At 32.4% G+C, this 12728-nt stretch overlaps 1 protein-coding gene across 1 annotated transcript; it reads right to left on the bottom strand.

Annotated features, from left to right (window-relative positions):
• Window positions 1-235: 235 nt before the first annotated feature.
• LOC120076222 (wall-associated receptor kinase 2-like) lies at window positions 236-7975 on the bottom strand. The gene is given in 4 exon segments (XM_039029986.1): window positions 236-561; window positions 564-1277; window positions 1351-1524; window positions 7828-7975. Coding segments are annotated over 4 exon segments (1362 nt in total).
• Between the last annotated feature and the right edge of the window lie 4753 nt (window positions 7976-12728).

Raw genomic sequence — 12728 nt, 5'->3', positions numbered from 1 at the left:
AATCTGAAGCTGTGATATGATGTTGGTAAAAGTGAGACAAAAGTTGTAGAAGAGAATAATTGAAAATGGAACCCACCATAGCACTGATACTAAGGATTCTAGATGTATTATTACATAACAGAACATAAAAGGGCAAATACAATACGAACAAAACATAAAGGAAAAGTATGGGGAAAATGCAAAGGGAAATAACATCCAAACAAGTCTTAAGTTCCATTTAACATGTTGAAAAAGGTTAAGCATGTAGCATTCGCAGCTCCGCCAACTCCAAAGCCACCTCCTTCATGGTAGGACGCTCATCACCTTTTACTCTTACGCACTCTTTTGCTAGCTTTCCCACTTCTTTTATCTCCTCAATATTTGCTTCCGTTGCCAATCCCTCCTCAACAATTTCTTCGAAACGATTTTCATTCATCGCACACAGGGCTATCTTAGCTAGAGTTCTTTCGGCTTCTGGCACATCAAAACGCACTGCCTTCCTTCCCGTTATAAGCTCAAAAACCAAAATTCTAAAGCTGTACACGTCGCTCTTCTTCGTCAATTCACTTGTCAACAAGTACTCGGGTCTAAATATCCAAGTGTCCCTTGCACCATTGTGGATAGCTGAGTATGATCTAGTGGAACCAGCTTCGAAGCTCCAAAATCAGACAGTTTTGCAGTGTAATCATGGTCTAAAAGTACATTAGAAGACTTGATATCTTTGTGGATGATGGGAATACAAGTAGAAGAATGCAAATACTCGAGGACGCTGGCAATTTTTGAAGCTATCTTAAGTCGAATTTCCCAGGAAAGAGGAGCATGGTCGATTTTGTTGTGGATGTGTTCAAAGAGAGTGCCGTTGGTTACGAACTCATAGACCAACAAAGGAACTTTTGTCTCCAAACAGCACCCTATTAGCTTGACGACGTTGCGATGGTTGATTTGTGACAAAACAATGACTTCGTTAATGAATTGGTCAGTTTGAGATTGGTCAAGTAGTTTTGATTTCTTGATTGCGACTATCAAACCGTCGTCTAAGACGGCTTTGTAAACGGTGCCAAAGCCACCTTTTCCCACCACTGCACTGTCATTGAACTTGTTTGTTGCCTTCTTCAACTCTTCATGGGTGAAAATTCTGAACGTATCCACCTGTGATTGCGACTGAGAAAGATGTTGAAGCACCAAGCCTCCATTCTTCTTGAAGAAATTATTCTTCTGTTGAATGAGCTTCCACTTTGCATAACCCAAACATAAAAATGTGCACCCAATCACTAAAACTGTTAGCCCTACCGTACATCCTACAATTTATTTCAGCAACGAATAATATTTTTGTAACAAAGAGATGATCAAAAATAGAAAAAATAAACTCACTGATCATGTATTGAGTGAAGCTTTTATTGATTTGAATTGGATTGCATCCTTTTCCGCTCTTTCTTCCATCTCCTTTATAGTTCTTACGACAACTGCAGGTATAGTTTCCACGTGTGTTAACACACCTATGCTTATCTACGCAATCATTCAGCCCTTCCTTGCATTCATCTACATCTGAAAATGTGCCAAAATTGAACAACCAACAATATTAACTAAACCCTAAAACTTCACCTGATTGTAAATTTACCCATTTTTTAGTCCCCACTTAAATCAAAAGTTTAAAGTTAATTTATCGATTACATAAAATTTAAGATTAGGATTTTTTTTTTTTTTTTGTTAAGTATGATTCTCTTTTTGCCCGTCCGTTTAAAAATAAACACTTTTATTCGTAGCTTTTGAGTTCATTTAGTCATTAAATTTAAGATTTTTACACTTTTACTATCCCTACTCCTGAGTTCATCACTTGTACTCACCAGTAAAATCTTCAAAAAAAAAAAAAAAAGAAAAAAGAAAGAAAAAGAAAAAAAAAAAGAAAAAAGAAAAACTAACTGTTAATCATTTGAGTTGATATCGTTTTTATTTATTTAAAATAATTAAATTACTTTTTGTTGATTTTTTGCTGGACTGTTAATATTAATATGTTTGTTTTCAAAACTTATTAGAAAAAATATTGTTGTTTTGAAACTTATTAGAGAAATATTGTTGTTTTGGGAGTTCGAGGCTAGAAGTCGAACATTGAGAACTCGACTAATGTGGAGGTCGAAGGTTGAGAACTCGACGAAACAAAAAAAACTTGGAAACAATACATAGCCGAAACTTCAACTCTCGACAAGGGAAATCTCGCGAATCTCCCTTAGGTTTGTTAAAGATTGAAGTTTCGACACACATCCACCCTCGAGATTGCAGGTTTATTACTTTTCTTTTTCCCTCATAGAGAAAATAAAGTAATGAGATGGTATACTATATGTATCTGTGTACTCGAGTGCTTTTACAACCTATGCATTTTGTTATCATTTCGAATTAGACGGAGGCTAGTGGATTGACGTGAGGGGGTGGGGATGGCTATATTCTGGGAGCAAACTCAGGTGAATATGAAGCATATGGATACAAGTTATGCCTTGGAATGAAAGACAATTCCGAATAGCTTTGTCTACGAACAAAATTTTGTATATTAGGTTGTCGAAGGTTACACACATGTCAAAACTTCAAAGCGATTAAGAAGATAAGTGGGCTGAAGCAGATTAAGGAGAGAGCGAGATTCAAAGCGAGAATGTTGGAGAGAGCAAGGTTTAGTTTATATTGACTAATCTGACTAACATTGAACTTGGTAAAATGAAATGGTTGAATAATTGAAAAATGAGATTATTCAGGAATACACATTGAATGCTAAGATTACGCATTGAGTTTCTAGTAGTAAATCCATAATAAAAAAAGTGTTTGTGATTGTTCCAAAAGAAATGAAAGATAGTAATCATTAATGGAAAAATAACAACAATAACAGAGAGAGCGAGATATTGAGAGAGAGCGAGAGAGAGATCTTAGGAGAGAGCGAGAGTCTTCACTTTATTTGAACTTTCCATAGAAATATAATATAAAAAAGAGAAAAAAAGAGCTAATATCATTACTATAATTGAATAATTATTAGACTATAATTAATAATATTAGATTATTATACTATAATTGAATAATCATTAGACAATAAATTGAATATATTAGACTATTATACTATAATTGAATAATCATTAGACAACAAATTGAATATATTAGATTATTATATTATAATTGAATAATCATTAGACAACAAATTGAATATATTAGATATTTTATACTATTTGAATAATCATTAGACAATAAATTGAATATATTAGATTATATACTATAAATTGAATATATTAGATTTATATAATGTAAAACTTTATTGATTAAAAAAAATGAATATACAGTAGATTATTATAAAAAATTGAATATACAATAAATTATAATAAAAAAATTGAATATACAATAAAATGAATATATAATAAAAAAAATATTTATTATTCAATCCCTAACTATCTGGAGCCCGTCTTAGTTACGAAGGACATTCCTTCGATTTTGTCCTAATTGGTTACAAAATCCACATCGTTGTTGAGTGGCTGGTTCTGTCCAATCCATCTCGTTGTGATAACATGAACTTTTCGGTCTACCAGGTCTTCTCAACAACGATGGATCAGGATGTAAGATGGGCACATTAGGGTGCGTGATCCAGTAATCTTCATGCGGTACAGGTGAAATTGAAAAGAGTAATATTCAGCATACGTTGACAATTTGTAATAGTCCTCAATAAAACTTCGTAGTTCATATATAAAATGTGAGCAAACGGCCATAAAATGCGAGCATGAAATGCCGAATGCTTGCCACTTGTTACATGAATAGTATCGCTCGGTATGATGGCTTGTTCAAGATCACTAAGTATGAAACACCTAACAGAAATTGTAATACACGAAGAGGTGTGTTTAATTTATCGACATGCTGGTATAATTGCAGCAGTGAACAACCCAGCAAATGGTTGGACGGGACCGAAATGTCATCATCATTTCTGCTTACGACATATCGTCAGCAACTTCAATAAAAAGTATAAATTTAATTCATTGAAAATTATGTTTATCATGCCAGTGTCAATTTCAAATTCAAAAGTTCAACAAAGCAATTAAAGATATCAAAGGAATAAATCGGAGGTGTCTGAGTTTTTTTGACAACATTAGTTTAGAGCAATGGACTCGAGCACATGATGGAGGATTCAGATATGGGTGGATGACGATAAATCTATCAGAGTGCATAAATGGAGTCCTCAAAGGAGCTCGATTGTTGCCTATAAATACTCTTGCTCAGATAACATTCTTCAAATGCGTGAACTATTTCGAAAAAAGAAGAGAAGAAATAAGGGATGCATTGGAGTGTGAGTTTTTCGAGAAAAGAAGATAACATTCTTCAAATGCGTGAGTTTTTTACATTATTCTTTACCCTCACACTTTCTCTACTATTCAATTATAGTCAATTTTAATATATATATATATTTTTTCAGATCATGGCTTTAAACCAGGACCCGTTGATCCCGATGTTTGTTACGACCAGTCCATTCATCGATCATATATTGTATGGCGAGATCGTACTACTGGAGAAATATCTTGCAGACGTCGAGAGGCAGTTCTCCAGTGCACTATTCCGCTCCACACTCGAATACTACTGCTACTGCACACATCTGGGTTCTATGGGGTTGCCAGATTAGGATTTATTCAGTTGGACTAGCATCTGATCAGCCTTGGTTGAGAGATGGAGGCCCGAGACGCATACATTTCATATATCTGTTAGAGAGTGCACTATCACTCTACAAGACATAGAAGTGTGTTGGGTTACCTGTTGACGGTGAGCCGGTCACCGGAGTGATGTACGATAACTGGTTAGAAGTTTGTCAACTGTACCTCGATGGACCCCACCTGCCGACAAGATTAAAGGATCGAGGTTAAGTTTTTAATATGGTTAAAAATACAATTCTGTGAGCTCACAGATGAAGCAGACGAGGAAACCGTCATAAGATATGCACGAGCATTATATACTACAAATGATGGTGTTAGTCTGTTTTCAGATAAATCAAGTCATTTTGTTCACTTGATGTTCCTGCCACTGTTAGCTAACCTCCATGATGCGGGGTGGTATTCGTGGGGTGGAGATGCTTGGCATAGTTGTATAGACAACTATGCAAAGCAATAAGACCTGAGGTTCGAGAGATAGTTGGGCCTCTCATACTTTTGCAAACTATGGGCTTGGGAGTGATTTCCAACAATGACTCCACAGCTACATCATGTTAATGACGCTCAATTAGTTGGACGAGCCTACGATTCTCGGTATGTTGTTTTAATTCAATTTAATTTTTATATCACTAGTCTAGTTAATTTAAATTCTAAAATTATCAATTTTAAAAATTTAGGTGGAGAGACAAATTTTGTGTGACTAGGATAGCCACACATGTAGTCAACCAGTATAGATACATGTTTGATCTGCTTCAACCTGAACACGTACATTACACTAAACCTAATTGATTTATTTATTCACATTTTTATTGTATTTGTCTTTAATATTCTCTAATAAAATATTTTGTGTTTCAGGTTATTTGGGAGCCATACAAAATTATTATGCATACTTTGTCTAATTTTTGTACGAATGGTCAAACATATGGCGGACGATAAGTCATCTCATATATTTTCACATTGGTGAGTGGCATCTTCCTGACAGGGTGATGAGACAATTCGGTTTTTTAGCAGGATGTCCCATCGCCTTGTAATACTGAACCCATACTGCATGATATTGACCTAAGGACTGAAGATTGGTCTAAAAAAGTTGCACATTTGGTAGTGCGATGGCACTATCGTGCAAGGTTTATTGCAGTTGGGTCTCTCTTGACAGTTTGACACAGATGTCACTTAGAATATATTCATTGGTAAATAATAATATCACAATGCGCTACATCACTCGTTCGAAAGTAGCTATAGGTCATCTAGTAAATGAATGAATATTATCTAATTATTTTTAATTTAAATTTATTTTAAATATTGTCTAATTGTTTAATAATTCACAGAGATCGAACAACAGTAGACTCCGTGAGGTTGCGAATGATCCGAACCAGGTTCTTGCTATATGTAGTGACAACCAAAGCTATATGGAGGAAATTCATTTTATGTACGATATACCTATTGTTCCTCACCAGCTCCTAGACGTAGAGAACCTGTTCGGGAAGAGGATGAGTTTGTGAGGTTGCACATAATGTGGAAGAGTTGCCCCCTATGATGCAGACGCAGAGTCAAACTGATTATGTTAGTCCGATGATGATGATGCCAGCATTTGGTTCAGGACATTATGACTCAGAGGCTGGTCCTTCGTCTTCATACCTGCATGGACATGGTCGAGGTCGTGGAGAGCATAATGAATATTTATATTATGAAGGTCTGCAGAGGTACCAGGGCAACATCAAGAAGAACCTGAGCAACCTCAAGTTCGAAGTCGACGACGACAACCAGCTCGAAATCGATGACGTCCGCTTGTGGGACACATTGTTTTTTGTAATTATTTTTATAATAAATGAGATATTTAATTTCATTTTTTTATTTTTATGAGTTATTATTTTTTTTAATTTATTTTTTAGAGTTAAAATAAAATAATAATTTTTTTTTAGAAATTTTTTTATAAAATGAAAAATTAAAAAAAAAGAAAGGAAGAAAGAAAGAAAAAGGTGGAATGTGTAATAATTAAAAAAGAAAAAAAAAAGAAATTTGTACGGTATTCTCGCTCTCTCAAACTCTCACTCTCTCAAAAACTCGCTCTCTCTCATAATCTCGCTCTCGAATTTGATTGGGAAGTTCAGTGGCAAAAAGAAGGAGATTCATTAGCTCGTTATTTAGTCAGACTTGCTGAGATGACAGAATCCGTAAAAATTATTCAACAAGCTTTAGAAAGAATTTCAGGGGGAACTTATGAAAATTTAGAAATACGATCTTTTGATAGAGAAAGGTCTCCGGAATGATAATTAAACAGGCTCAATAATAATATTAGAAGGACAAGGTCGAGGGTTCAAAGTTCGACGTACAAATGAAAGGAAGGTCGATGATTCAAAATTCGATCTATCTAGGTCGAATTTTCAACCCTCAACTTATTTGAAAAAAAAACAATATTTTTACAAATAGTCTGAAAACAACCATATTTTCCTAAATAGTTTCTAAAAGGACAATATCCTTTTAATTTTCTCATTTTTTGCTACTATTATTTTAATTGGAAAAATCACCTCATAACCATTCTAATGGACAATTAAGAAGATAACAATCTAGCTGAAAATATCAACAAATATAACATAATGTAAAAAAATCACAAAAATTACAAAATTTATATAGTATATCAATTATAGACGATATTTCCGGTATGAGTCTACAGTGATAGATCATATAGTTGGTAAGAGTCTATTAACGATAGAAATTGATCTATCATTGATAAACTTTGCTATATTTGTAATTTTTTTAAAATGTTATTATATACTTAGTTATTATCCCTAAAAATGTTACTCATTTCAATTACCTTTATTTTAAATTAATAAATAAAAATTTAATGCTAAGAACAAAAAGTGAGCATTTGTGTTATAAAATCCTAAAATCTAGAAATTTAAGTGCCAAATGAAAACTAAACTCAAAACTAGTGGTAAAAAATTTAACATATTAAAATTTAAGAAATAATATATTAATTGAAAACTGAGCAACGATTTTTTTTTAAAAAAAAAACTTTTAATCAATCATCCATCTCTCATCTCAGTGATCATTACAATGGAAACTATATTCAAACTAACTTTAAAATTTTTTTTCCTTCAATATTATATCAATACTTTTAACTATCTATTTCATCTCATTGATCATAAAATTGAAAAATAGATTAGAATTCAGAGATAAATAAAGTTTTTACCTTGACAACCTAGAGGGTGATATGGATTCCCTCTGAAACCATCCAAACATCGGCAACGATATTGAGATCCATCACTGAGGAAGCTAATCTTTTTGGCGTTTGGTCCACATATATTAAAAAAATTAGGAAATTTGGATGGAAAATTCATTGGCCTCTTTTCTTTATATTTAAAAAAAAAATAATAATCATATAGAAACTTTTTCTAGAATCAATAATTTTCCATGAATTTGTGTTTTCTTAACAAAATACTAAAGAAAGAGGGATCGGGAGGCTCATCGAGATATCTCAACTCCATTTAGCACCTTCATCATATCCTAAAAGCAATAGATTTCATTCAAAAGTGAAAGGAAGGTGTACAAAGAAAGCTAGAGGACGGTTCCAAACAAAAGATAAAAAAGAGACTAGAGAAAAGTCTTGCAATTCAATACAGTAGTAATGCATCTTAGTTACTATAAAGAGCTAAGGAAATGATATCGTCCCATAGATGATTCTCCATTTCGTCGATCCCTTGCAGTAATTTTCTTCTATTTCTTTAAAGTCAGGCCCCTAATTTGGTCCCAAAGCAAAGCACAAATAAGCGTGGGACTCCATCAAGAGCCAGGCCCCTAATTTGGTTCCATGAATTCGTGTTAGTAGATTAATTGTTCAAAGATAGCTTGGGAAGAAAGCAAGGGAAGAAAAGGAAAAGAGGATGAAAAGAAAATGAAATTGGAAATTATTTTCTTGGGAAAAAAAAAAAGCAAGGAAAACAAAATCTCAAAAGGCTTGGCCATGGAGGAAGACGGAGGGGAATGGGAGAGAGATTGATGGAGGAAAATGAGAGAGAAATAAATAAAAAAATATGTATATGGAAAATTCTTATAAATATAAAAATCTTAAAAATATTTAAAAAGTCGAAAGGTACTTTGTAATTTGGGAAATTTTTGCTATAATTAATTAACTAAAGAATGGAATGTAATGCATGTCTTTAAACTGAAGTAAAAGGCAAAAATGTACATGGTAATTAATGGATCATACTTGGTATTATAGTTATTTAGATACTTTTGATTGACTCTTGCATAATAGTCAATTTAGAACTCCAACTTTGGAATCCTTGGACAGAGTCCTTTAGTTTCAAGCACACTGAACCAACCTCCTTTATCTTGCAGGCTTCATTATTGTCCATGTACACTGATTCTCCATCTATTTTCTTGTAAGTATTAAATCAAGGTCTGGAAGGTGTCATGTGATAGGTGCATCCGAAGTCTAGCACCCAATCATGCTTCCTAAGAGGAGTGATTTGGTTGGTTTGATTTCTAGTGGAGGATAAGGCATCAAAATAAAAGTAGGAACATTCAACCACAAATGCTTTTGGTTTTTTCCCCTTCTGATCCTTCTTTTTTTCTTGGTTTTTCCTTTTCAGATTGTAGCAATATCTCATTAGGTGACCTTTCTTCTTGCAGTAATTACATCTCAACTTGGTCTTTGGCTTGTGCTCTTCACCTGACTGTTTTTTGTTCCCTTTAAACTGGTTCTGCTTGTTCTTTCCCTTGGCAAAAACCCCTCTTCATTAGGCTGCTCTTTCTAAACTAACTGAAGCTCTAGCTCTCTTGTTCTTAATGCCAAGATGATGGTCTCCGTTATGACTGATTCTCTGCCATACTTCAGAGAATTCTTCACCTCTTTATAGGCTTTGGGTAGAGAGTTTAATAGCACAAAAGCCACATTCTCGTTGCCAATTTTCTTTCCAAGGCTCTTGAACTCTGAGAATATCGGCTTGAATTCATCCAATTTTCTGAAAGAGACTTGGCAGAATCCATCTTGAACATGGGAGAAGTATGTATGTATGTATGTCTGTCTAATTAATTGCTATAATACTTATTTTAAGTTAGATTAAAGTAGATTCAAGAAGAGAGTGAAAACTTGAAAAAAAAATTCTAGTAACGTCGAGTGATTGTTGAGCGACTGGAGTAGATGGTAGGAAATAAGTAGAAGATGAAGATTGAAGAATGAAGAATGAAGAATGAAGTTAAGGATAAAGCAGGTGTGAATCATGATTTAAATAGTAAGAGAGAAGGGAAGAATGAAGATTTAATTACGTTTCGGGTTTTTGTTTTTCAAAGTTTTTTTATGTTTTTATCATTTTTAATTTATTTTGTTTTGGATTGCTCAATATAAGTGGACTTTTATGTTTGGAAGTGATAAATGGTTGAAATCACGTTTGTTATTTTCAAAATCAACGTGAAATATGTTTAATCCTTTAAAACTAATTTTGACGATATGAAAATTGCATTTAAAAGTGTAAAATTGAAAACTAAATTAATTTTGAGTAATTAGAAGTGTGTTTTTGAGTGATTTTAAAATTGAAAAAAGTGAACATCACCTCTAAACATGCACTAAAATAAAATGGGTTGTGGGTTGAGCTTTTTAAGTGGTTGGTCTTAAATTTGAAAAACAAATTGATCCACATATCCCCTTCACATATCTGAAAGCAGATATGCGTATCTGAAAAATAAAAATAAAAATAAAAAAATCAGATACTTCAAATCACGTATCAGAAACGTATCTACCGCGTATCTAGACGTATCTGTATCGTATCCGTATCTAATACCGATTCTCTGAACAATTAGAAGTGTCTGTACTTCCTAGATAGCAATAAATAACCGAAATTATTTATCTAATCACTATTCATCTATTCTATTTTCATGTAAATATGGGCAAGAAAGCTAACCACACCACATGCATCACTTCTGTATTAGTGCAACTAGAGGACTCATTTTGCTTCATTATAGTTAATTTAGGACCTCGCTATGTTTGAGTGTAAGTTAAACTAGGTGTTTTAAAACAAATTGATTGGATTATAATTACTAGGAGTGGTTTGATAACCAATTGGTTTATGGTTTTTAGTTTTTGGTTTTCAAAAAATGGGTATATTTGGTATCTAATTGAGCTTTTTGTTTTTCCAAATTTAAAAACGTTTTTGGAATTGTTAAGAGAATTAAAAAACGAAAAAAAACTATTTTTAAAAGAGACAATTGCATATATAACAATCAAGTATATAGCATTAGTAAATATTGCATAATGGCAAAAAAAAAAAAAGTATAAATATTACATTAGTGATAGACCATATTACTAGTAAAAGTTATCCGCGATAGAAGTTTATCATTGATAGACTTTACTATATTTATAATTTTTTTAAATATTATTATACACTTAATTACTATTCCTAAAAATACTACCTATTCCGATTATCCTTTTTAAAAACCGTTCTTTGTTTGTTTTTTGTTTTTAAAGAATATTGTGTACTCCTCTACCACATATTAACCTTGAGGTCTGGCTGTCGGGGGAGTTGCTGTCGGTTCTAGGGTAATAGGTTCAATTTTCAGAAATTGCACTAGGTTTTTACTTTTATTTATTTTCTATTTTACAATCACAACTCTATCTTTTTTATATATAGAAAAAATAAATGGTACATATTGTCAAGATACTAATTATTGGAGTTAGCAAACAATCAGCGGAAGAATTCAGAATTATTAAGCACTCTAATTCATTAATTTTATCATAAAAAAAAGCATGTTCATAGTAAAAGGGTTTCACAAATACCTTTGAAGAACTCCTTTGATCCATGAAATCAGCTTCAGTTATCCCTTCAAAAGCATCTGGACCACTAAAGGATCTTCTCTACTATTCTCTTCGACCTTAGATAGAGCTGTGTGACTCAAAATGAGTTAAATAGAGGGAATTAAGAGTGAAATTCTCTGGTTTTCAACTGAACATGAAGAACACCTTCTTCATCAGGTTTTAATCCTAAAATTCAGAAATGCATGGCCATAAAACTCAACAAAAAATTTGTAGTTTGTACATATATCTCATGCAATCAGATTGCATGATCGAAACCAACTCCTACATCAAAATTAAAGGGGATTTCATTGGAATTTTGAGTTAAAAAAATCAAGAATTAGAAAAATCCACTAACTTGGGGTTTTTAAATGAAAATTGAAAAATCATTTTTTATTTTAAAATTTCATTATTTAAAATGAATTGAAAATCCATTTTTTTATTGAAATTCATTTTTCCTATTTGAAATAAAAATTATTTTATAACATGATTTTTCAAAAAAAAAAAATCAAAATTTTCAATTTTAAATATACAAAATTAATTCAAGTTATTAGTTTTACATAAAAATTAATTAAACAATTTAATTAATTAAAATAATTTAATATCAAATATTAAATTAATAAAACACCAATTCCACAACCATGAATCTCTATACATGTAACTAATATTTAGATCATATTTAAATATTATTTTATTCTCTAATTCGTTTAATTCAATAACTAAACGATTAATTATATGAGTAATTTTTATAAATAGGAAAACACAAAACTATTTACAATTTATAGCAAAAAAATTCAAAGTCTCCTTTTTTCAAATTATCAAAAATACCCTTCGTTTTCTGCGCGTTATCTTTGTTTCCTTTTTTTCAATTTCAGGCATCGCCGATCTTTCTTCTGTCATCTCCGATCGTCCACATCGCCTTTCTTCCTCGCCGATCTTCTTCGTTGAAATTCTTTCTCGACCATGGCACGATTTTTTTCTTCTATTTTATGTGCTTTAGGTCTATGTTTCTTTCTTGATTTTCTTCTTTGATTTTCTGCACGTGTCTGTCTATGGCTTCTTCCCCATTGATAATGGATTCTTCTATCCTTCGTCCATCATTGATAATGGATTCTTCGCTCTCCTCAATTTCTTTTCTCCTGTCCTGCGTTGTTTCTTCTTTTTATTCTCTCCCCTTCTTTTCTAGGTTTTCAGATCATTCATATGATGTAGCCTTCCTTCTTCTTCTTGTTGTTCTTTATTAGATTTTCAATATGTTAGAATTCTATCAATTTAGTTATTGTATTTATGTTCTTTTTAATCTT

The sequence above is a fragment of the Benincasa hispida genome, chromosome 4 (assembly GCF_009727055.1).
Source record: "Benincasa hispida cultivar B227 chromosome 4, ASM972705v1, whole genome shotgun sequence".
NCBI lineage: Eukaryota > Viridiplantae > Streptophyta > Magnoliopsida > Cucurbitales > Cucurbitaceae > Benincasa > Benincasa hispida.
The sequence above is the reverse complement of the archived record's forward strand: the minus strand, read 5'-3'. Positions and strand labels throughout refer to the sequence as shown.